The sequence below is a fragment of the Heloderma suspectum genome, chromosome 16, assembly GCF_057233095.1.
Source record: "Heloderma suspectum isolate Gila_16-S chromosome 16, 16-S_ref, whole genome shotgun sequence".
In the NCBI taxonomy this organism is placed as follows: Eukaryota; Metazoa; Chordata; class Lepidosauria; order Squamata; family Helodermatidae; genus Heloderma; species Heloderma suspectum.
Window position 1 is genome coordinate 1,900,617 of NC_139473.1, and position 23,656 is coordinate 1,924,272.

At 56.2% G+C, this 23,656-nt stretch overlaps 1 protein-coding gene across 2 annotated transcripts; it reads left to right on the forward strand.

The window, feature by feature from the left end:
• The first annotated feature begins 7,140 nt into the window (after nucleotides 1-7,140).
• TRAF4 (TNF receptor associated factor 4) lies at nucleotides 7,141-22,585 on the forward strand. Of its 2 annotated transcripts, XM_084822744.1 has the most exons (8): nucleotides 7,239-7,322; nucleotides 10,234-10,594; nucleotides 16,372-16,423; nucleotides 17,090-17,194; nucleotides 17,411-17,572; nucleotides 19,153-19,314; nucleotides 20,466-20,621; nucleotides 21,023-22,585. In XM_084822744.1, exons 2-8 carry the CDS (start codon nucleotides 10,398-10,400, stop codon nucleotides 21,653-21,655), a joined length of 1,467 nt encoding a protein of 488 aa, XP_084678870.1. In that variant the 5' UTR covers nucleotides 7,239-7,322; nucleotides 10,234-10,397; the 3' UTR covers nucleotides 21,656-22,585. The 2 variants fall into 2 exon arrangements, with proteins under 2 accessions (XP_084678871.1, XP_084678870.1); XM_084822745.1 differs by lacking the exon at nucleotides 10,234-10,594 and having other exon boundaries at nucleotides 7,141-7,322.
• The last annotated feature ends 1,071 nt before the right edge of the window (nucleotides 22,586-23,656 follow it).

A 23,656-nucleotide genomic window follows, 5' to 3' on the forward strand; every position in this document is an offset into this window, starting at 1 on the left:
TTTTGTCAACAGTGGGAAATAATGAGATAAGAAAGAACATCCTTCACATCAAAGGTAAACAGAAAGGTGTGCAAAAATGTGTGTCCCCGTTTGAGGACACCTTCCCCCACCCCTGTCCGTTTGGGGGATAGTATTGGTCAAATTCCAGAGTGAGCTTTAAGAAACATCTGCTCTAATCGAAACAGCCATCTTCTGTCAAGATGACTTCTTCCTCAGATTTGACCATGATTATCCCTGCCCACGGGGATCAAAGCACTGATCCGATCCACCAAGGAGGAGCCGTAGCTTTGCTTCTCGTACGTGTCGATCCAGTCAGGCCGGACAAGCCTCATTTTCCACGCTGGGGAACTCTTGGAATGATGTCCGTGACAGCTGTCCAAATGGCCAACTTGGCAAGCCAAGGTTTGGCACCTGATTTTGCAGTGATCTTTATTAAACTAATAGGCCTCTAATTAATTGTTCGGATGGTATCGAGGCCCTCTACTAATATGTATTGGCCAGCTGAAAATGTTGCCCAGAAGGCTCATAGTGTCGCAAAGTTTGGCAGCCTTTAATTGTTCAGAAGGAATTCAGTTGGAGCAGACGAGTAATCCAGGATCCTGTGTTCATAACAGAGTCAAGAAAGAGCATGATTATGCTGTTTAACAGAGCAGCCTTCCCCAACTTGGTGTCCTCCAGATGAGCTGGACTACAACTCCCATTATCCCTTGCAAATGGCTATGCTGACTGGGACTGATGGGAGCTGCAGTCAAAAGCATATGGAGGGCACCAGGGTGAAGAACACCAGAGCTATGATCAAGGTTTCTAAAGGCACAATCCTCTCCATGTTTAGTCAGAAAGAGTCCTACTATCCTATGCATGTTTAGACAAAAAGTCCTACAATCCTATGCATGTTTAGACAGAAAAAAGTCTTACAACTCCCAGCATGCCCCAGCTAGCCATGATCTCTAGATCATTCATTCGGATTGACAGGTAGTATGTTTGAGACGGACAAAAAAAGGTCTTTATTGATGCGACACATAATTCATGTGAGAGTCATGATCAAAAGATAGGGAGAAGTCGATTAGTGTAGATGTCATTAAAAAAATTATTTGTTTATTTAGGATATTTATATTTCACCTTTCAATCAAACAAGACAGTAGATTAGCATTTACATTTCTATACTGCCCCATAGCCAGAGTTCTCTGGGCAGTTCACAAAAGCTTAAATCCTTAAAAATACAATATAAAACAATATAAAAACCATTCACATACAAAACCAATTTATAACCATCAACAAAATCTCAGGACCTGTTAAAACCTTATATGCTGTCAAATGCCGGGAAATAGATTTTTTTCCCTGTTTGATATTTGTACCCTGCATGTTGGCTGCTTTTGCAGGAAACAATCGGATGAAAAATAAACCAACAATGCTCACTCGGGAGTGGAGCTTTCCCATTCAGAGGCAGTTTACCTGCGATTAGCGGATGCGAGAGGCTGGGCAGAGGGCAGTGAGTCTCTCCTATCTTGCCCCATTTTGCAAGCTTCCCTGAGACACCGAGACCGACCTTTGGCCCGGCCCAGCAGGGGCGTTCCTATGCCCTTAGTCTATGGTGAACTGAGGCTGGCCAAGGACCGTTGAATAAATTAAATTAACAGTGGATTGTCACATTGCCCAGCAACCTGCAGAGAGAGACAAGAGATCTCTGATCAAGAACTATTTGATCTGCAGGTTGAGACATATCCGTGGTGCCTGGGGCAAGGAATAACGGCACCCCCCTCCCCACACAAACACACACACAGGCAGCTGTCTGTCTGGCTGCCACATTCTTTGTCTCTGCTGCCAAGGAAACCCAGCAAGAGATCCTGCCTCAGGTGCTCAGCACAGGGCTGAGACACACCACTGGGTGAGGCATCCAACCTGGTCCCTAGAGAAAACCCCATGGTAGAGGCAGATGGGGGGGGGGGCTGCTGCCTGCAAGCAAGCCATCGGAAGCGATGCGCTGGGCGCATGAGATCAGAAGCGTTCTCCTTATCATCCGGCCTCCCTCTTGACCCGCAAGGCTTGGGGGCTGCCCAAACAGGGGTTGGGATTTTGCAGGCCTGAAGATTCACACTGCAGAAAAAACAAAAAATGCAGACAAGTCTGACCAACCGTGCATGGCTTCGACAGGCGTGGGAATGTTTTCCCCCAGAATCTGACATTTTGGGGTGTGCCTTCTCTCCCGAATGCCCTCCCATTTACCCTTCTGCAGTTGGTGAGAGGCCAGAGAAGGTGCTCTGCGAAAAAGACACGGAGGCGATGCAACAGCAGACACAGGGAGATACGAGGGAAGCCAGGCCCGAAAGGCCTGGAGCGGGGCCTGGCACTTTGGGGGAGGATGTCGCCATGCCGATCCCACGCGTGATTGCTGATGGGAGTGTGGGGTGAGGGAAGCGGAGAGGTCAAGGGACTTGGATGTCGTACCCCCAGGTACGAGTTATGCCAAAAGGCCTGTCCAGATCAAGACTGTCATGTTCCAGGCACACATTTGGCTGCCAACTACAAAGGCGGACATCTCTTGCTGTGGACGGGCCACGCACAGCTCAGGGGCAGAGCCTCTTGCCTTTCACGCAGAAGGTCCTGGATGCGATCCCTGGCCTCGCCCGTTAAAAGGGCCTTAGCTGGGAAAGACCCCTCTTTCTGCCCCAAAGGCTGCAGAGCCAGTGCCGGTCAGAAGAGACAATCCTGAGAGAGGGAGAAAAGTCTGACCTGGTAAACAGCACAGCCTTCCCCAGTCTGATGCCCTCCAGATGTGTTGGCCATGCTCGCTGGGCGTGATGGCAGATGCAGCACTAGAGTGAGAGGGGGATCCATCTGTCCAGCTCCTCCAGTGCAGATCTGCAACGCCTGGCCAGCAGTGTAGCGGGACATTCTGAAGCGGAGGCACGCATCAAGACAGGCCCATAGCCATGCCCCCAAGGAGAGCCCCCACATGCATGTGTTGGTCCATATCAACAAACCAGTTCTAGGCATCTCCTTTACCTGGTTCGCACATAACAAGCCAGAGTACGGGTTGAGTATGGCTTGGGGATGGCTGGGTTCACACAACACGACAAGCCAGAGTTTGGGTTGAGCGTGGGTGGTCATTGAACCGCAGGTTGTTATGTTGTGTGAACCCAGCTGTGCGAACAAACTATGGTTTGTTAACTACAAACAATCCATGAAGAGAACCCATAGTTTGTTGATAGGGTTTGAACTGTGGGTTGTTCATGGTTAACAAACCATGGTTTGTTAGCACAGCTGGGTTCACACAACACAACAATCCATAATTCAACAACAACCCACACAACCTTACTTTGACTTGTCATGTTGTATGAACCAGGTCTATGAGCTGTCACTGAATTGTGGATTGTTGTTATGTACGAACCCTGCACTATGGTTTAACTATGGGTGGTTAACCATGAATTACCCAAGGTTCACAACCCAACAACAAACCATGGGTTCTCTTCCAGGGTTGTTCATGGTTACCAACCCGTAGTTAAACCATAGTGCAGAGTTTGCACATAAGAACAACCCACGACTCAATGACAACCCATACTGAACCCATAGTCTGGGTTTTCCTTATGTGCGAAGGCTGGCTTCATCTCCACCAGGAGCAGGTCTTTTGTCAAACTAATGGATTTTAATTGCCCTTTCAAGACCAAGCCACTCTAAAATACTTTACATTTCAACAGGGAACAATATATTATTGCTGGGAGAATTAATCCTCCCCCGCACCCGCCCCTGCTCTTGAGATTGCAGCTCAGCTCAGAGGGGAGAGGGAAGTCCCAGAGCAGGTGGAAGATGTCACTTCCCCGCTAAAGTTCCAGTGCATCAACCCTGCAAACCCTGGTCCATGGCACCACTGTGCCTGGTCTACCATGTCTGGCTTTGCTTTTGCTTGTGGGGGGTGGGGTGGGGTGTGTCTGTGTCCCCCACAGACTGTTGGGCCCAAAGAAATGGGACATTCAAAATGCAAGTTCTCCTTTGTAGCATCACTGCAGGGGATCACAGCACCTTTTCTCGGGGGGGGGGGGGCTATTTGGCAGAAAAAAATACAGTGTCAGGGCGAGCACAGCAGGGGCAAAGGGCATTTCTGGGAGGGGTCAGGCTGTGTCCCGCATGCTGAGGATTCTGAAACAAAGAACAATGTACTTCTCATCAACGCTTCTGTCCTTAAACCGACTTCCTCTGAAGTACATCCTATTAGTTTCTGGATGGATCGCAGGGTTATTTTAATTCTCTTTGCTTTCAATAAGCCCTAGGGCCCCAGCCTATAAAGTTTAGGGCTTCAGCTGTTCCCTGTGTGCCTCTCTCCTGCTTGCTAATGAAAGAAGGTAGGTAAGAGTTGTGGGGGAGATCGGGGCAGCATAATTGAGCGCATCAAAGTGCAATGCAGCAGCGCACATATTTTGCATCTTGTGTTTCCTGGTGGTTTTCAGCTTCCCTAGCAACATTTAGCAGTGGGGCCAGGAAGCCAGCATGCCTGCCACGAGGAGGGCCACCGCAGCACACAGCCCACGGGGCTTTTTCCTGTGCCAGCTATATCGAAAGGACAGCTGCACACGTCTTCAAGGGCCGCCCAGTGGCCTGGGTTCCAGTCCCCAGGGGCTGGCATCGCTAGTGGTTAAATAAGTCACACACAGCTGCAGAAAGCCACCCATGAAATGCACCCGGATGAACCCCCCCCCCATGTATATGCTTGAGAGTATATGCTTCAAGAAACTGGGGGCGAGAGGGTTGCGGACAATTCTAATACGAGCTCAGTGGAAAACAGCACGTTTCTCCCCAGAAAGCGGCTCCCCACCCCCACCCCATGGAGATGTGGGGGAGTGGGAGGGAGCGTTGAAGGAGGCCTGCCCAAGCTCCCCCCCCTCGTTGAGATCTGTTTTTGGAAGGTGAGTCATACCGAGACAGGAAGGGGGGAGATTTTGCTGCCGGATTGTTCCACTGCTGCAGTCTTCCCCAACCTGGGGCCCTCCAGATGTCTTGGATTGCAACTCCCATCATTCTCAGCCAGCATGGCTGGGAATGATGGGAGTTGCAATCGAAGACATCTGGAGGGCCCCAGGTTGGGGAAGACTGCACTAGTTTCATCAGGCACTGTTCCTAGGAAGGAAAAGTGGTGATGGTGGTAGGCAGGCAGAAGCCTCTGATTCTCAGAGTGTGGCTTCATTCCCATTTGCCAATCCAGGGGTTAAAGACACTCGTCCCCATGCTAAAATTAATGGAGGGGGACTTCTGTCAACAGCTGCCATCATGGATGGGAACCTCAGTGTTCAGCGGTCATCTAACCCCCAAGCGCAGGACCCAGGGAGAGAGGTTGCCTTCCTGCCCAGTTTGTGGCACCTGGCTACTGTCCACTGTTGGAAACTGGAGACTGGGTCTTTTAAAAAAAAAAAGTCTGATCCAGCATGGCAGTTCTTACTATGTGGCTCTGCACACATGTCATAAGAACCTAAGAAGAGGCCTGCTAGTTCAGACCCTGAAGGATTCATCTTGTCCGGAAATTCTGTTCTCCACAGTGACCAAGCAGGTTACCCCAGAGCAGAGCATGAAGGCAGCTGTGACTTCCCAACAACGGGGCTACAGAGGTAGGCTGCCATTGAACAAAGAGGCTCCACACAGTCCTCATAACTAATAGCCATTGGGAGAACAGCAGACACCCTTCTATGAATTTGTCTGAAGTCATTTAATTTAAAACAACAAAGAGTCCTGTGGCACCTTAAAGATGAACCAATTAATCCTGGCACAAGCTTTTGTGGAGTTTAGTTCATGACAGCCACCAACAACGTGATGTGGCTGCAAAAAAGGCAAATGCTCTTTTGGGCTGCATTCATAGAAGCATCGCTTCCAAACCCCGGGAAGTACTAGTTCCCCTCTACTCAGCACTGGTTAGGCCTCATCTGGAGTACTGTGTCCAGTTCTGGGCACCACACTTGAAGAAGGATGCAGACAAGCTGGAGGGGGTTCAGAGGAGGGCAACAAAGATGATCAGGGGACTGGAAACAAAGCCCTATGAGGAGAGACTGAAGGAACTGGGCATGTTTAGCCTTGAGAAGAGAAGACTGAGGGGAGATATGATAGCGCTCTTCAAGTCCTTGAAAGGTTATCACAGAGAAGAAGGCCAGGATCTCTTCTTGATCATCCCAGAGTGCAGGACACGGAATAATGGGCTCAAGTGACAGGAAGCCAGATTCCGGCTGAGCATCAGGAAAAACTTCCTGACTGTTAGAGCAATACGACAATGGAACCAATGACCTAGGGAGTTGGTGGGCTCTCCCACACTGGAGGCATTCAAGACGAGGCTGGACAGCCATCTGTCAGGGATGCTCTGACTTGGATTCCTGCATTGAGCAGGGGGTTGGACTCGATGGCCTTGTAGGCCCCTTCCAACCCTACGATTCTATGATTCTACATCTGGTGCCAGAATAAATGTGTCTTTATGGTGCCCTGGGACTTACTTGTTTTTGCTGCAATAGACTGACACGAACACCCCCCTGGGAATTTTAATTCAAAGCCATCTCCGGCCGTCCCCACATCTTGATGCAGGGAGTTCCACACATCAATTGCGCTGTGTATGCGTGAAGCAATCCCCGCCGTGGGCTTCCTTTGCGCCCATGTTCCAGCACGGCCAGCGCTTCATTTTACTACCGGCTCCTTCTCCGTTTGCCCGGGAGAAGCAGCCCGCGCAGGAAACTCCCCCGAAGCGCGCCAGCGCAGTGCAGCGGCTGGAGTCCCGGCCTGGGCCTTGCGAGACCCGGGAGCCCCCGCCGCGGACGCGCAGCGCAGCCCACCGCACGGGGCTGCTGCGAGGGTGCGCGGGGCGGGGCGGGGCGGGCCGTGGCTCGGGTCCCCGGCGGGAGGCGGGAGGGCGGGGCAGAGGCAGCGCGGCCACAAAGACAGGCGGAGGGCAGAAGGCCGGAGCTGCTCCGCCCGCCCGCCCGCCGACGCGGGGGCCCGGCCCCGCCAGCCCCACGCGCCGCGCCCCGCTGCAGGGGCGGGGCGGCGCCGCCTGCCTGGCGCGGCCGAGCCGGCCGCGCGCACAGTCGGCCGGGGCGCACAGGAGCGCCGGGCACTGGCGAGAGGAGCCGGGCTGGGCCGGGCCTCGGCGGCGGCGAGCGGGGCCGGGCCGGGCCGGGCCGGGCCGGGCCGGGCCGGGCGGGGGACGGCTGGGCCATGCCGGGCTTCGACTACAAGTTCCTGGAGAAGCCCAAGCGGCGGCTGCTGTGCCCGCTGTGCGCCAAGGCCATGCGGGAGCCGGTGCGCGTCTCCACCTGCGGCCACCGCTTCTGCGACACCTGCCTGCAGGAGTTCCTCAGGTCAGTCGGCGCGCGCGCCCGCCGCCCGGGCCAGCGGGGCCCGGCCCGGCCCGGCCCGCCGCGCCCGCGCCGAAGCGCGCCCGGCCAGCCCCGCGCCGGATCCGCGCCGCCGCCCGCCTGGCCGGACCCGGCCGGCGCGGCGCGCCGCTCCTTTGTTCCCCGGTTTCTCCGCCCCCCGAGCTTCGCTCCGGGCAGGGCGTGACGCCCCGGCCTCGCTCGCTCGCTCCCCCCGCGCAAAAATGGGCCCGCGCCTCTCTGAGCATGGGCAGAGTGCTGTCCGTGGAAGCGGTGGCAGAGCCGAGGCCTCCCGGCCCTTCTGGTCGTGTGGTATCTAGCGATAGCGCTACTTGAGCCCCATTCGTTTCCGTGAGTCTACTCTTAAGTAGGGCCTGGGGGTGTAATAGCAAGAGACCCAGGTTCTAGTTCCCACTCAGCCGTGGAATTCACTGGGTGACTTTGGGCCAGTCACTGGCGTGCAGCCTGGCCGACTTCACAGGGGTGTTGTGAGGATAACATGGGAGACGAGGACCACGTGCCCCGCCTTGGGTTCCTTGCAAGAGGAAAAAGGTGGGATAGAAATGTAACAAATACATGAAATGGACAAAAATAAATAAATAGGGCGAACATGGGATATAACCCCAGGCCATGAGCGACCACTCCCCATTTTTCAGCTGGGGAAACTGAGGCTGGAAGGGGCCTTAACAGCTGTGCTGCCAGCCCTGCCGCTCTGTCAGACTCTCTTCTGTAGCTTGGGCTGCTGGAGCCACCTGAAGGACCCCCCCCCACGGGTGCCAGCAGACCCGGAAGGAGAGCCGCGTGGTCCTGGGGTCCTTGGCACTTGGTGCAAACGCTGAATAGAGGTGCCTTCTTCAGAGGCCCTCGGCCAGCTGCTGGGCCCAAATAAGGGGAGAGCCCGCCAGTGCCACCACCTCCCTGTCCTCTCTCTGGTCTTTCTGCTACTGCTGGTTGATGTCGAAGGTCCCCTCTTCGGTCCCCAGCAGCATCTCCAGGTGGGCCTGGGAACATTTCCGCCTGTAACCCTGGAGAGCCTTCGCTGCCGGTCAGTGTAGAGAATATTGAGCTAGATGGACCCAGGGCCTGACTCAGCAGGTGGCTGGCCCCTGTGCTCAGGAGCGGAGAGTCCATAGCTCAGTGGCAGTTTGGATGCCCTCATGGGTCACCCTGCTTCCATAAGGGCTAGTGACAAGCCTTTAGTGTTTTAATTTTGTCTTTGTTTTTCAAAAAGATGAAAACTGAGGTGTTTAGGACGCTGAGTTCAGTGCAAGATCTCCGTTCCCACATTTGGAAAAAGGCAGTAGCTTGCTGGTCAGTCCCCTGCCTTGCATACAAAAGGTCCCCGGTTCATTCGGTGGCATCTCCAGGTAGAACCTGGAAAGGTCTCCGTCTGAGACCCTGGAGAGCTGTGGCTGCCAGTCGGTGTAGACAAGACTGAGTTAGAGGGGCCAGGGGCCTGGATCAGTATGAGGCAGCTTCAACCCTTTATTCAAAGCCATGAGGACTAGAACCTTACTTTACTTTTAAGTCAAGGGCCATGGCTCATGGCAGAGTCCTTGCTTTGCATGCAAAAGCTTCAATCCCCAGCAGCATCTCCAGGTAGGGCTGGGAATAATCCTGCCTGAAACCCTGGAGAGCCATTGCTGCCAGTCCGTGTTGACAATACTGTGGGCTAGATGGACCCAGGGTCTGGCTCCGTACAAGGCAGCTTCCAGTGAATGCCTCCCTGGCCTCCTTTCCCAGAGGGCCCCCCCCCATCAAGACTGCTTAGCATCATTAACCCCCACCCCACCCCAAAATGCCCCGTAAGAGGCCGCGCGGCATCAGTCTGTGATTCGTGGGAAGGGGATTCTAATCCTGGGTGCCACCTGCTCTTGGGTAGGCCTTGCCGGCCGCGTGTGCACTTTCAGAGAGTGGGAAGGAATTGGGGAAGGGCTGCTAGTTGTTGGCTTCTCTGACACCCCCCGCAACTGCCTCCTCCTGTAATAAGATCTGTTGAACCAGCCAGCACTGAAACACCGTCTGCCAGGTTCCTGTTCCTGGGCTTGAGTAGAAAAGTGGTTGTTTGGGGCGCGTGGGTGAGAGGCTTGAGAGTGGGGTAAGGGCTGAGGGGCATTTAGTGGGGGGAGGACCCCTTGAACAACTAGTGAGGGCAGGGAAAGAGAGACATAGTCTGGTCGCCTGTGCACACGGATGACGCTTTGCACTTAAATTGTGTTCCACCCCAGCACCTTTTTGCTCAGCCTTCTCTGAGTCAGCACCCTCTGGATGGGTTGGACTACAACTCCCAGCATCCCCTGGCCAGGGGTGCTGGGAGTTGTAGTCCAACCAGTCCAGAGGGCACTGGCTTGGAGAAGGCAGTCGGAGCTTCTCAACAGCCTTGTGAAGAAGGCTACTGTTGTCTGATCGCATTTTACAGGCGGGAGGGAAACTCAGCGGTGTGAGGCTCAGACCTGTCTCAGACCCGTCTCTTGGGGCCGTGGGGAGGGGGGAGCCTTGGCTTTCCTCATCCACACCCTCTCCCACCCCAGTACTGTTGCAGCTGCCCTGTGATACTGACAGCTGAAATCGGTGGAGGAGGCCTTCTCTTCCTGCGTAAAGCGTTCGTAGCTTCCTAGAAGTCTGGCATTCACAAAGGATTTGAGGGGGGGCTAACCGGGGATAATGGCCCCTTGTGCTGGATCAGGCCAAAGTCCTGTCTAGCCCAGCATTCTGTTTCCCTCGCAGCCAACCAGAAGCCCCCAAGTGAGGCCTGGGCTCCGAAGCCCTCTCTCGCTTTTGCTCCCTAGCGGCTGACGTCTCTAGGGGAGCTGCCCTGGACACCCCGCGCGAGGTCCAGTGCTGCTCTCTGTGGAAATGCAAAGTCGGTTCCACGGAAATCCTTTTTTTTTTTTAGCAGCTGAACTTGGCTTGGCATCAAGCAGGCCCGTGCAAGCCACAGAGTGACACGGAGCTCTTCGTCAGCCAGAAGGTTGCGGCATCTCTTGGGGGCAGAAACTGAGTGGGTGCCTGAACCAGGGCGCCTTTCTGATAACTTACTGAGCTGAAAAGTCCCACAGGATGGATAATGGACAGGGCGATGATGACGCATCAGGTTGGGCTTCCTCCCCTGGCTCAGGAACTCTGTGTGCAATCATTTCCGCAGGGATTGAGCCTGGCAATTCGACTGCAGCAGAAGCAGCGTCTTGTTGGCACCTTGGAAGGCAAATGCATTCATTGCAGCGTACGTGTCATGGACCTCGGACCTGCTTTGTCAGGTGCATAAGCTTTCCCCTTGAAAATTGCCTCCTATATGGCAACTAAGCTGAGAAATAAAACTTCCATTGACACCAAGGCTAAGGGCTCTGGAAGGGATTTGGGGCCCTGGGAAATAGATTTGGGGTTGGCCCTTTGAGCCCAGCCCTAGCAACACTTCTGGGTGTATTAATGTCTGCCTCAGCAGTACCCTTGTTTCCTTCGGCCTCAAACTTCACACCCTTTCAGCAAACTGGGTGTTTCCATTCCCACCCCCTCCTGAAATGTAAAAGCAAAATGCATTTCTAGGGAGACCTGCTCTTCTCTGCCCCAGTTGCTGTCTTCTGTTTTTCCCTTTCCCTTTCCAGACTTACTGCCACCTGGTGCAATTTTGCTTTTGTTTGATGTTTCTGGCTACCATCCTTCTGGGGTTGTGAGTGTGCATTAAGAGGGGGGGCGGGAAGAGTGGCTGAACATGTCTTTGCTCGCCTGTGCAACTGTGTGTGTGTGTGTGTGTGTGTGTGTGTGAGTGAGTGAGTGAGAGAGAGGGGGGAGGGGGGGCAGAGAAACATAAAAGGGTTTTGTGCATGCAGGAATGCAAAGAGGTGCTTTTTTTCTTTTCTTTCTCTGGTGACGGCCACTTCCTTCATTCCACAGTGGCCGCCCCAGAGACTGCTGAGGAGGGGCTGGTGGCAGGCACAGAGCAAGCCAACCCCCAAGCCACCCTTGCTCTGTTTGGGGTGCTGAGTGCACCAAGACTGGCTTGGGGCGCTTGGGCTTTGAGTCGGGGGGGTTGGTGGGTTGGCGTATGCAAGCTGGAAGAAGTGACAAGCTTTGGCCGCGGTCGCATCGCTGCATCCGGCTCCGACGCCCACCCTGCCAACGAGGGCCGCTTCTCCCTCTGCTGGGATTTGATTGCTTTTTAATTGATTTCTCCCATTGATATCCCCCTTTCTGCAAAGGCACTCAAGGCGGCGAACAATGAAAACACCCACATGGAAACCAAACCTTAATTAAGCCATAGCACAAAAGCAAACTCAAAACCCCAAGCTTGAACAGCACCGGCCAGTTAAGCAACGGCGCTCCTTTGCCTGCTGGTGGAAGGACCAAAGGGATTTCCACAGAATCTTCTGCTTGTAACACCGAAGCTCAGTCTAGAGCTGTGCTGGGGCAGCGCTGGAGTGCCTCTGTGCATACACAGAGTGCTTTCCTGCCATTCCGAGCTGCCGCAACCCACCCCACCGTTTCTGGGATGGAGGCCGGGAAACGTTGCTTTCAGGCGGGCTGGAGCCCTTATTCCGTGGAGGGGCACTCTTTCCCCGCTCCTGGGGCAGGGTGACCTCCAGGCTGTATGGCTGAAGGTTAGCGGTAGAGACCTCCTCCTCCCCCCTCGCCTGCTGTGTCAGCACATTCCCTGCCCAGCCGAGCATGAGCCCAGCCCAGCCCAGCCCTGTGGTGGGGATTACTCTCCCGCACCCCCTCCTTGGGAATGTGCAGCCCCTCTCGCTTTTAACCCTCGCTTTCCCCTGCCGGCTCCCTATTTCTTTATTGCGATTTGCCTCCATGCAAGTTGGCAAGGCAGCAGACAGCAGCCACATTGCAGTGTGCACAACGCACACATTCTAAAAGAAATGGCTGAAGCAAGATCAAAACTGCCCACCAGCGAAAGGTGGAGAAAATCCGGTAAGGTCGATTGGTCACGTTATTCCCAATTCACCGGTGGAGGGACTGAGGCAGCTAAACGCCAGCTTTGGGTCTGCTCTGCCCCCGAGTTCCAGATGCTGCTGGGGACACACAGAGGCCTTTGTGCCCAGCCTTGCAGGCTTCCTGGAGGTGCGTGATTGGCTGTTGCGGGGACGGCATCGTGGGGCTTGATTTGGCTAACCCGCTGCTGTCGCACCCTGGCCTGCCTGGAACAGGGCCATTTCTAAAAAGGGAGGCACCCAGATCTCGCCCTCTGACTTGAAAACATCGCCATTCCCCCCACATATCTCAGTGCCCAGTGTGTGGGCCGGCCGGTGCTCAGCAGGGAGGGAAGGGCACTCCGTATACGCTCAGAGGGTGGCCAGCTTGTAGTCTTCCTTTGCGTCTTCCGCACGTGAGCTCTTGGTGCCTGGAAACAGGACCAGGGCTCCGCCTTTGACCACGGAGAGGCCGGGGGGAAGATGCCGGCACGGGTCCCGGCAGACGTGGCACACGGGTCCCACTGATGTGGTTTGAAGAGATCAGCTCCTCCCACCCCCGTCTCTGGTCTTCCCCCAACAAACGGGGCAGCTGCTGGAAGGAATGAAGGCCGGGAGGGGAGCCCGTGTCTCCCCAAAGGACATCCTTGCTTTGCCAGTCAGTGGAGGGTACCTGCTGCAGGCCACCAGCTTAAATTCCAAGCTTCGAAGTGCCACAGGGTGCCGGAACGCCCAGTTGGTCCCCGCTGGTGCTTAGCGCGTCCTGATCCCACAGCCAAGTGCCCAGGGCTGCATTGTTCCCCGGAGAGCTGCCGGGAATTGCATCTTGCAAACTGCGAACGGGGGGGGGGGGACCAGTTGGGAGCCAGTGTGGCGTAGTGGTAGGAGCGTTGGACTGGCACTGGGAGACCCGGCTCGAGTCCCCACTCAGCCATGAAGCTCACCGGGAGACTTTGGGCTGGTCCCTGGCTGCCCGCCTGACCTCCCTCACAGGGTTGTTGTCAGGATGAAAGGGAGAGGAGGACCACGGAAGCCGCCTGGGGCTCCTTGCAAGAGGAAAAGAGGCGGCAGATAAATGCAGTAGGAATAAATAACCTGGGAACATGCTCCGTGGGGGCGCGCATATGTTCTTCCTGGGGGCAGCTGCTTGGATGTGGCACCAGGGACAGGAGCCAGGCTGGCCTCCGGATGCTGAGCCAGTAGCCAAGCGGGTGTCTCCCTGCCCCAGCAGCTGTGCCTGTGTAGCCCTGGCTGGCTGGCTGGCTGGCTGCAGGGAGCTGCCTCTCGAGCGCTGCCCCGTCTCCACGCTTGTGCGCATCTTTTAGCGGGGGGGGCAGAGTGGTCGGGGCGGGTACATGGGTCTCCCTGGCTTCGGCGGCGCCCGTGGGTGCCAGGCACTAACGCAGCTTTCCCTTGCCAGGGTCACGCCAGCCTGGCACCGCACATCGGACCCTGGGGTTGCCCGGAAGGGCCTGCCACACGGCATTGTTCTTGTGGGGCCTTCCGGATTGGCGCCGGGAGCTTGGCCCTGTCATGGTGGCTTCTTAAAGCCAGCGAGGGCATTGCCAGCTGGCCCCTGGGGAAGCAGCCATCCCCCTCTGGTCTGCAGCCCCTGGGGCGCCTGCCAGCTGCCAGCCTGCTGGAGAGTGAGCTGAGGGCGACTGGCGCCGCTGGCGGTGCCGCGCAGAGGGCGGGCGGGGGGCCGCGTCCCGGCTTTGCCCTCGGAGCCCCCTGGGTGGCAACCGGAGAGGGACCGTGGGCTGGCGGCGCTCCGCTGGTTGCTGTCGCGCAGTTTCGGGAGGACTGCCGAGTGAAGTGTGTGTGCGCCGCTGCGTGCACGCGTGGAGATCTGGCCCCGGCAGAGGGCTCCCGTCCTTCCGAGGTGCTGAGCTGCTCCTGGGCCCCCCTGCCCTGGGGTGGCCTTGCAGCACGTGCTTGGCGGGGGAGACGCTGCCCCGAGAGGCGGGACGGTGTCCTGGCTTTGGCGGTTTTCAGAGGGGACAAGAGGCGTTCGCCGAGGAGAAGGTTGCCAAGGGCTACTAGTCCTGATAGCCCTGTCGAACTCCAGTGTTCAGAGGCAGTCTCCTGTTGGATGCTAGGGGCTGAAAGCACCTGTGGGAAAAGGGCTGTGCAGGCTGGGGGTGATGGGAGTTGTAGTCCCACACATCTGGTGTTTGGGGAAAGGCTACACTAGATGTCCTGTTTGGTCAGATTTAGCAGGGCTACTCTTAGGTCACGGGTGGGCCATTTTTGGCCTTCCAGATGTTTTGGCCTACAACTCCCATTGTACCACACCACTGGCGAAGCTGGCTGGGTCTGATGGGAATTGTTGGCCAGAACATCTGGAGGCCCGGCCCTGTCATGTGCCCTGCTAGAACCCCGTGGTTTGCCCCACTCATCTGCCGTGTTGCGTGGAGTGTCAGGCCAGGCCTGGACAGGCTGGCGCTGGGGCGGCTGGAGCTGGGGCTCGGCAGCTCCCCAGACGGGTCCAGGCCCCCCCCCCGCGCCCGACTTCGCCAGCCCAGCCTGTCGTGAGCAGCAGCTGCTCCTGGGCGCGCATTTCCTGGCTGTGCAGAAGCTGCTTGCCCCCTCGTGCAGCTCTGTCTGGGCAGCGCTGGAGCACGCAGCTCTGCTCACTTGGTTCCGCCAAGCCAGTGCCAGGAGAGCTGGGCGGCGGGTGGCCTGTTTCCAGCGTGGCCCGCCGGGGCCTCTGGGAGACCCCAAGCCGGAGCGCAGGGGGCAGCAGTCCCTCCGCCGCTGCTGCTCTCCAGACTTGGCTGTAATTTGGTGGCCCAGCATCCCGCCTCTTGGGCCTCCTGTCTTAACTGGCCCAGCTGGCCACCTTGGCATCGTGGTGTGGCGCGGGCAGAGCCGGGGTGTCGCTTCGCAGGGCAGCTGGGGCAGGAGGTGGAGCGGGGGAGAGCAGGGCTCGGCCCGCCAGGCAGACGTGGTGCTGGGATTATCGGACTTGGCCCCCTGCCTGGTCGCTCCTGCCACCGCTTGTGCCCACCGGCCCCCAGGCCTCGCGTGCCGCACCTCAGCAGGTGGTTGTGGAGCCAGCTGTGCCCCCCCATGGAGCGAGGGTTTAGACAGATGGAGGGGATTAGAGGAGCCCCCCCCCCCACGCCAAATACAGAAACGCTCTCCAGGTGGAGGAACAGGCAGGGTGTCTCTGGGCTACACGTTTTCCAGGAGAGGCATTTCACCCCCTAATCTGGAAAGGGGGCGACCGTGGCTATTAGATTAGCGAGCGGATCATGGCCTCCGTACTGTGTCCCTAGGTGTGCTTTTTTGGTATACTGCCCCCTCCTCTTTGTGAGCCGGGGGTCTTGACACCCCTTTTGCTGGACTCCTTGCCTAGACAGAGCGTGTGTGTGTGTGTGTGTGTGTGTGTGAACGTAGCGGCTTTTTCCAGGCCAGGCCAGCCTCCACAAAGCCGGTGTGGACGACTGGGCAGAGACGGGCAAGATTTCCCCAGGCCCACCTGGGCCTCGGACTCCTCCCCCAGCTCCTGCTTTTGGCAGCCCTGGCTCTCCGCAGAAAACGGTAGCGACTCAGCGACTTCTGTTTTGCAGCGTGGAAAGATGGTGGCATTTTTTTTTTTTTTTGCAAGTTTCAAACTGCCATTCCAAACACGCTTGCTAGGCAGTAAACCCTACTGAGCGCAGCAAGCCTTGCGTCCAAGCAAATCTGTGCACACATACGGCTGTTGAAAGCATTACAAGTGTGACGTGGGAAACGGCGGGGTGTTGAGTGGGAAGACTGGGTTAGGAAGCTGAATTCTGCAGGCAAGACCAATCTCCACTTAAAAAACAAGATGGTATTCTAGTCCTCATTGCTTGCAATGCAAGCTTGAAAGTGTGCGAGTGATGCCTGCCCAGGCGTGTCACCCTCGGAGACACAGCCTGTCGTTCCTTCCTGTTCAGTGACAGAAACAGGGTGGGATTACGCAAAACGGCTGCTGCACGACGCATCCTGGCCTCAGAATTTGGCTGTTCTCGGTGCAGCACTTTGCGGGTCTCTTGATGCTGAAGGCAGGTCACCTTGCTGACTCAATAGAGAGGCCCTGAACTTGGAATTTCACCTTCTGTTTCAATCTCTTCCTCTTTCTCCTGCAGTGAAGGGGTCTTCAAGTGTCCGGAGGACCAGCTGCCCCTCGACTACGCCAAGGTGAGCCCCCCACCCCAGTTCCCTGGTCTGCTAGTTAAAAGTTCTCTTGGGAGTGAGGTCTGTGTAGCTGAGTCTCTTCGCCTCACCTCTCTCCTACAGTACTGACATTTAGATTGTGAGCTCCTTGGAGGCAGAGACATAAATCTCTTTTAAAAAATCCTTTTCTCTCCCGATTTTCCTGGCACTCACACGGTTATCTTTTCGGTGCCAAGCAGAGACCTTTTTATTATTTTATCTGTTTCATGTACTGTGGTTTGCCCACCGGTGTTATGGTTCAGTATACAGATATTTTTAAATAAATAAGCATTCTCCCAGGCTGCTAAAACTTCAAAAGCAACAATACTAAATTATTTGACTTGTGTCCCACTTTTAATTGCTGCTTTATTATTGTTGTTACTGTTGTTGTTTTAAAATGTTATTGCTTGCATTCTGGGTCTTTAAAAACAACAACTTTGAACTGCCCTGGAATCTTATGAAGAAGGGCACCGTAAAAATGAATTACGAAGAAATGAATAGTTTTTGTGCGTGCATCACAGGCTTAAATGTAATATGACTGGGTGGCAGCGGGCGGGCAGGACATGTTAAACTCAGCATCCTTGAAGGCTGCGTGTGCACCAGTCCTGAGCGCCCCTGGGGGGGGGTCATCTTTTGCTTCCCCATTTCCAGATCTATCCAGATCCTGAACTGGAGGCCCAGGTGCTGAGTTTGACCATCAGGTGTATACACAGCGAGGAGGGGTGTCGTTGGAGTGGAACGGTCCGGCATTTACAGGTGAGGAGCAGATCCTCTGTACGGCACCCCAGCTACCACATCTGTGTCAGACTGTTTGTCTGGCGGTGCTGGCAAGGGTGGAGGGGGGGGTGGCTGCAGGGAAGGAGGGGCCGATAGGCAGCATTAAGAGGAAGTTGGTGAGGCTCAGGCGGGTCTGGGACAGCGCCGCATCCCTTCTGCAATAGTTGCCACCTCTCTTCTCCTGCTTCGCCCTAGGCGCACCTGGGCACGTGCAGCTACAACGTGGTGCCCTGCCCCAACCGCTGTGGGGCCAAGCTGAGCCGCCGTGACCTGCCGCCCCACCTGCAGCATGACTGCCCCCAGCGCCACCTCCGATGCGAGTTCTGCGGAGCGGACTTCACGGGGGAGGCCTACGAGGTGAGGAGGCCGGGGGTGCAGCGGAGTGGGGGCCCTGGTGCAGTGTAGTGCAGGGCTTGGAGTCTGTTCCGTGGTCAGGACAGAGGCCCAGGATTGGGTCTTCCCAGCACAAGTCTCTCAGCCGCTTGCTGGCCTGTGTGCTCCTGTTATGCAGGCGTGTTCTGGAGCAGCCATTGGCTGGCGCTGCTGTGATGTCACGGGGTTCCTGCGATGCTGAGAACCACTTTTAACTGCTTGAGAGAAAACTGTCAGCGTTGGCATGTTGGCAGTGTTTCAGCTTTTGTGAGGAAAGGGAGAGGCCAGTTTAGCTCCGTTTAAAACAACTCCACGCAGATCCGAGAGTCGGGAGACGGCAGGAAAAGAACCTGGGCGGGCTGGGCGTCCGGCTGCGTGCCCGTTTTACATCTTGCTTATCGTTAGCGGCGTGATCCTATGCCTCTTTAGACAACAAAAAGTCCTATCATTCCCAGCATGACCCAGCCATGCTGGGAATTGTAGGACTTTTTCTGTCTACACAAGCATAGGATCGTGCCCTAAAGGGTTAAAACACAATGCTCAAGACTTTTGGTTTTATGTGTTTGTATCTTTTACTTTCTGCTTTGCCAATCAACTTGGGCAATTTCTGGGAAAGGTAGCATATAAATCTTATATATTTAAAAACTAAATAAACAGGAAGGTCGAGAATAGAGTTGGTAAAGGGGATGTTTATTTATTTAGGGTGCAATCCTGTGCATGTTTAGACAGAAAACACATCCTACAACCTGCAGCCTGCCCTTGCTGGCCATGCTGCCTGAGGGATGCTGGGAGTTGTAGGACTTCTTTCTGTCTAAATATGGACAGGACTGCGGCCTTAAAGCACTTTTTAAATCCTGCTGCTCAGCTGTAGTGGCTCACGTACAGTCAATAAAAACAAGACGCTCCCTGCCCGCAGGCTTACAGTCTAAAAGGACATGACACAAAAGGAAAAACGGATGTGGAGGGAAGAGGAGGGAACCAAGTGGTCTTTTTCAGCAGGGCTGGTGGCATGGCCCCGCTTCCCATCTGCCCACTGGCATCATTTGAAGTAGCCGGCCAGATACTTGGGTCTGGTACCGAGTAGATTCTCTCTGCTAGGGCAATGAGATCGTACTGCAGGGTTGATCTTGCGCCTGCTGTCGGTGAGGCCGCCAGTCCCGTTTCAGAGTATGTGTGCGGATCCTCTGGGGTCGCATGGACTGCTTTGCACCGTCTGGCAGGAGAGGCAGGTGCCTCTGAGCATGTGCAGAGCACTTTTCCAAGCACAAGTAGAACAGGGCTGGAATTTGGGGGGAGCATTGGAAATTCTCTTACACCAGGTCAGAACATTTGTACATTTACCTCAGTACTGCCGGGGCCTTGGACAGAGAAAGGGTTTTTCCCCGCCCTCTGAAGTCCCTTTTGAAGCAGGCGATGCCAGGGGTGGAACCTGGGGCCCTCGGTCCTGCCCATCGGGAGGGCAGCCAGCCACGCAGGAGTTATTTGGGTGCCACCTCACTTGCTCCCCCCGATTAACCCCTGTCCCTCCCTGCCTTGTTTTCGGCACCCCTGCTCCCCCCTCGCAGAACCACCAGGGGGCCTGTCCCCAGGAGAGCATTTACTGCGAGAACAAGTGTGGGGCGCGCATGATGCGCCGGCTGCTGCCCCAGCACGCGCTGGCGGAATGCCCCAAGCGCACCCAGCCCTGCAGCTACTGCGCCAAGGAGTTCCTGTACGACACCATCCAGGTGAGGCTCTAGGGCGGGCAGAGACGGGCAGCGGGGCCTTGCGGGCCTGCGATGCACAGGCGCCTGGGAGAGAGAACCCGGCCGAGGCAATGCACCCTTGGCCAGCAGTGAGATGTCCTGGGCTCAGTGGCTTTAGAAGGGGACCGCGGGGGGAATTCACAGAGGTCCGTTGACAGCTGTGATGGTTAAGCGGCACCTCATTGCGCAAAGGTAGGCTGCCTCTGAGTCCGGGGTGTTGAACCTCAGGCTTGTGGGCCAAATCCAGCATGCCCAGCGTCGCAGTCTGGCCTGCTGGGGGTCGCCGATGGCGGGGAGGTTTCCTGGCCTTTGCATGTTTTTTCCCCATTCCAAACAGTTGAAAGGCCTTCTCGAAGGCCGAATTACTGGCAGGCAGAGCTTCACGTTAAAATATGCTGGCATTTTGGCCCTGCCCCCTGCTGGATTTGGCCCTGCCCACCACTGGAATGTGGCCCCCAAGAGCTGCTCTGAAATTGGATTCAGTCCTTGGGGTGAAAACGGTTCAACACCCCTGCTCCAAATGGACCTTTGGCCTGATCCTGGAGGTCTCTTACATACATCCCACCCTGCCACTGATGCTATAACTGTTGCACTCCCCACCCTTTGTTCCATTCTCTTCCTCTCACCTGGCTACCTTGAAACGCATTTTGCCCGGAAGGGATCTTTAGCTGTCTGCAAATCAGCCAGGCAGATTTGCCCCAATGTCTGCTAGTTGCTGATCAATACAGGTGATTCCACCCCTGTGCCCCAGCTTCATACTCCGTTATACAAGGCTTGGCTTTGTGATCATCTCTTTATCCCTTTTCTTAAAAAATAAAAAAAAAGTTTTTAAAGCAGTTTCTAGTCCTCATTGTCAAAGGAAATCTTTTAGAAAAAAGATGCACAGAAACCAAAGGTGGCCTAGACAGGACTTCTGAGTGTTGTTAGAGGCTTATGTGCCTTGAAAAGTCTGTGCCACCATCCACTTATTGCCCCCTCCCAAGCTCTGTACCATTCCAAGCACCCCAGCCGAAATCCTGCTGTATTCCGCCGAAATTGCCATTTCTACCAACCGAGTGAGTCTGAAATGTGCATTGTCTAGTCTTCCTGCGTGTTTGACAGTTGTGTCTTGCACTATCAACTCTCCCCCCTAGAATCACGAGTATCAGTGCCCCCGCTACCCTGTGCCTTGCCCTAACCAGTGTGGGGTGCCCAGTGTCGCCAGGGAAGACCTCAGCGGGCACCTGAAGGAGAACTGCACCACAGCACTGGCGCTGTGCCCCTTCAAGGAGGCCGGCTGCAAACACCGGGTAAGACCACCCCTGGAACGTCCCGGCTCCATCCCCAGCAGCTCTGGTTAAAAGGATCGGGCAGCCGGTGATGGCAGAGGCATCTGGCCGTGACCCTGGAGAGAGCTGCGGCAGCGGGAGGGGCGGTGCTCAGGTGCAGAGTCCCGGGTTCAGCTTCCTGCATCTTGAGCTAAAAGGGTTAGGAGGGAAGAGGTGGAGGAAAAATCCTCCTCTGGAGAGAGCTGCCCGTTGGGCTCTCCGGGCGTGCGGGACCGCAGCTGCGCCGGCTGGGCCGTGCTGGGGTCGCTGTGCAGCATTCCTGGAGAGCCCCAGCCCGGGGAAGGCCAGAACGGGCCGTGAGGGGCAGGGCAGACGCGCCGGCCGACCGGGCCTAACGCCGGCCTAACGCCCCATGTCCCCAGTGCCCGAAGCTCTCCATGAGCCGCCACCTGGACGAGGACACGAAGCTGCACCTGGCCCTGATGTGCGCCCTGGTGTCCCGGCAGCGGCAGGAGCTGGCGGAGCTGCGCCGCGAGGTGGAGGAGCTGGCAGCGGGCGGGGAGGGGGTGCTGATCTGGAAGATCGCCGACTACCCCCGCAAGCTGCAGGAGGCCAAGTCCCGCAGCAACCACGAGTCCTTCAGCCCGCCCTTCTACACCCACCGCTACGGCTACCGGCTCCAGGTGTCGGCCTTCCTCAACGGCAACGGCAGTGGCGAGGGCAGCCACCTCTCGCTGTACATCCGGGTGCTGCCGGGGCAGTACGACAACCTGCTGGAGTGGCCCTTTGCCCACCGCGTCACCTTCTCGCTGCTGGACCAGAGCGACCCCTCACTCTCCAAGCCTCAGCACATCACAGAGACCTTCCTGCCGGACCCCCACTGGAAGAACTTCCAGAAGCCCGGCTCGGGACGCGCCTCCCTGGACGGGAGCCTGCTGGGCTTCGGGTACCCCAGGTTCATCTCGCACGAGGACATCAAGAAGCGCAACTACGTGCGCGACAGCGCCGTCTTCATCAAGGCTTCCGTGGAGGTCCCCCAGAGAATCCTCCCCTGAGCCACCCGGGAGGCCTGTGGGGTGGCGCCCAGCCTGCCCATGAAGAACGAGGGGGGCTTCCACGGCCAGCTCTTGGCTGACCCCTTTGGGGCCCCGTTTGAAAAGCCTTCCCCCACCAACTCTGGATTGATTCCTCTCCCCCCACCCCCAAATTGGTGCTACCAGCAACGGGTCAGGAGGAGCCCCGGCCTGGCTTGTGGCCATCTCCTCCTGCCCCAGAGGAGCTGGGCTACCTCTCAAGGCGAACAACGCTGTTGACTCTGTGGGCGTGCAGTGGCAGCGCGGTTCTCTGGAGGGCGGATCTGGGCCTCCAGTGCTGTGATGACTTGGTCTTACTTGGTCCTCTCCTTTATTCCCACACACACACACCCCACTTTTTTCCGATCAGAAGCCAGCATTCCCATCTTTGCCCCCAGCGTGTGTGCAAGGGAAGAGGTGGCCGAGCCTCGGCTTGTGTCTCTGTTCTCAAGGTCGCCCCTTTAACCCCTGGACACTCTTGCACTGAGTCCAGCCAGAACCCTGAAGAACACTTAGATCCATTGCCCTCCCACTCCCCCAGCCCCCAAACCAGGTACAGCTCGGGCCTGTCATTTCGGCGCTGGCTCCCAAAATCTTTCTTCCGGTGCCTAAACATTTTGAACCCTTTCGTCAAACCCTTTCAACCTCCTGTTCAGAAGAGGCCCCGTCTCCCCTGTGCCCAAAAAGCCATATTTTCTACGGTGCGCCCCCAAATCTTGGAGCGGGGCTGGTACTCCTTCATTCTATGCCCTGCGGGGGCATTTCCCTGGTACCATTTTTTGTCTTTTGCCCATGGGGGGGGGGCGGTATTGGGAGCAGCTGCAATCTCTGCTCTGACCTTGCTCCCTTTTTCTGTGTCTCTGTGTGTCTTTTTTAAAATAAACAATTTCTTGTATTTATTAACTAGACTTGATTCCTGGTGCCTCATGTCTGTATGCACTGAAGCCTGTGTATGGACGTGGTTCTGTGCGAAGGAAGGGGTTGGTCTGCGGGGCCGTGGGTGGGCATGGCCTCCTGGCTTGCCTGCAATGTACCGAGCGGCCTGTCCTCCGGGCACCCCCCGCTCGCTGCAGGCACAGACCCCTCTCGCTCAGGCCCTGCTATTCCTGATCCAGACTGTTAGGACTTCTGCATGTGTTTGGCAGAAGCGGGGTGCTCATCTCAGCACAGGGCGGGTGACCTTGGTGACTTGGGTGCTGTGAATTTAAGGCTGGGGAGGGAGATATGACAGTCAGGATTGGAGAAATCTGTCTCCCCCACCTAAAAAAATAAAAAACGCGTAACCCCAGAACCTGGTGTGCCAGGCGCACAGAAAGTAAAGAAGAAGTACAGAATGCCCCTGAGCACACACAGTGTTCTTTCCTCTTGCCGATGGGTCAGCCCCCTCCCAAGAGATATCCTGAATGGGGCATGTCCCTGGAAAAGCCCCCGAAGGTAGTTGAGGAGGGCAGAAACTTCTTTGAGGGTTATGTCTGGGATTGGGGCAGGTGGAGGGGTGTTGAATAGGGAGGATGGGTGAAAGGAAAACCACACGGCCCTTTTTTTTTTTTCTAACCCTGCCCCTCTAAAAAATCTTGGTGGGGGAACCTCTCAGTGCCCGTGGGGTCACCAGCCCCTGCTCCAGCATTTCTCCTGTATCTCTTGGCTGTTTTCCCTGTCCAGCCGCTTTGCGTCTGTTCCAGCCTGTGCCCTTCGCTCTGGCTTTGTGCTGGGGGAGAGCAAGGGAGGTTCCCGGCCATCTGTAGCCTCTGTTTCACTGCTTTGCCACCCGGGCTGTTTACTTGCTTGATGGCCCTCTCCTTTTAAAATGGCTGTCCCCAATCCTCCCAGGGCTGCAATTTGCTTCTGGTTTTCTCCCTTGCGGCCTTGACAGGGTGAGGAGCTCCAGCTACTGTCAGGGCCACCTCTAGTTTTCCTTTCCAATTCTGGAAATACTCATTTCGTTCCCAAAATATCTTCTGGGGTTGCCGCGCGGTGTGTGGT

Excerpts from the sequence above, each read along its gene's own strand:
- TRAF4 (XM_084822744.1), top strand. The coding sequence starts at position 10,398 with ATGGATAATGGACAGGGCGATGATGACGCATCAGGTTGGGCTTCCTCC. Across the intron at positions 16,424-17,089 it reads TGCCCCTCGACTACGCCAAG|ATCTATCCAGATCCTGAACT; the intron begins GTGAGCCCCCCA and ends CCCCATTTCCAG. Across the intron at positions 20,622-21,022 it reads AGGCCGGCTGCAAACACCGG|TGCCCGAAGCTCTCCATGAG; the intron begins GTAAGACCACCC and ends CCATGTCCCCAG.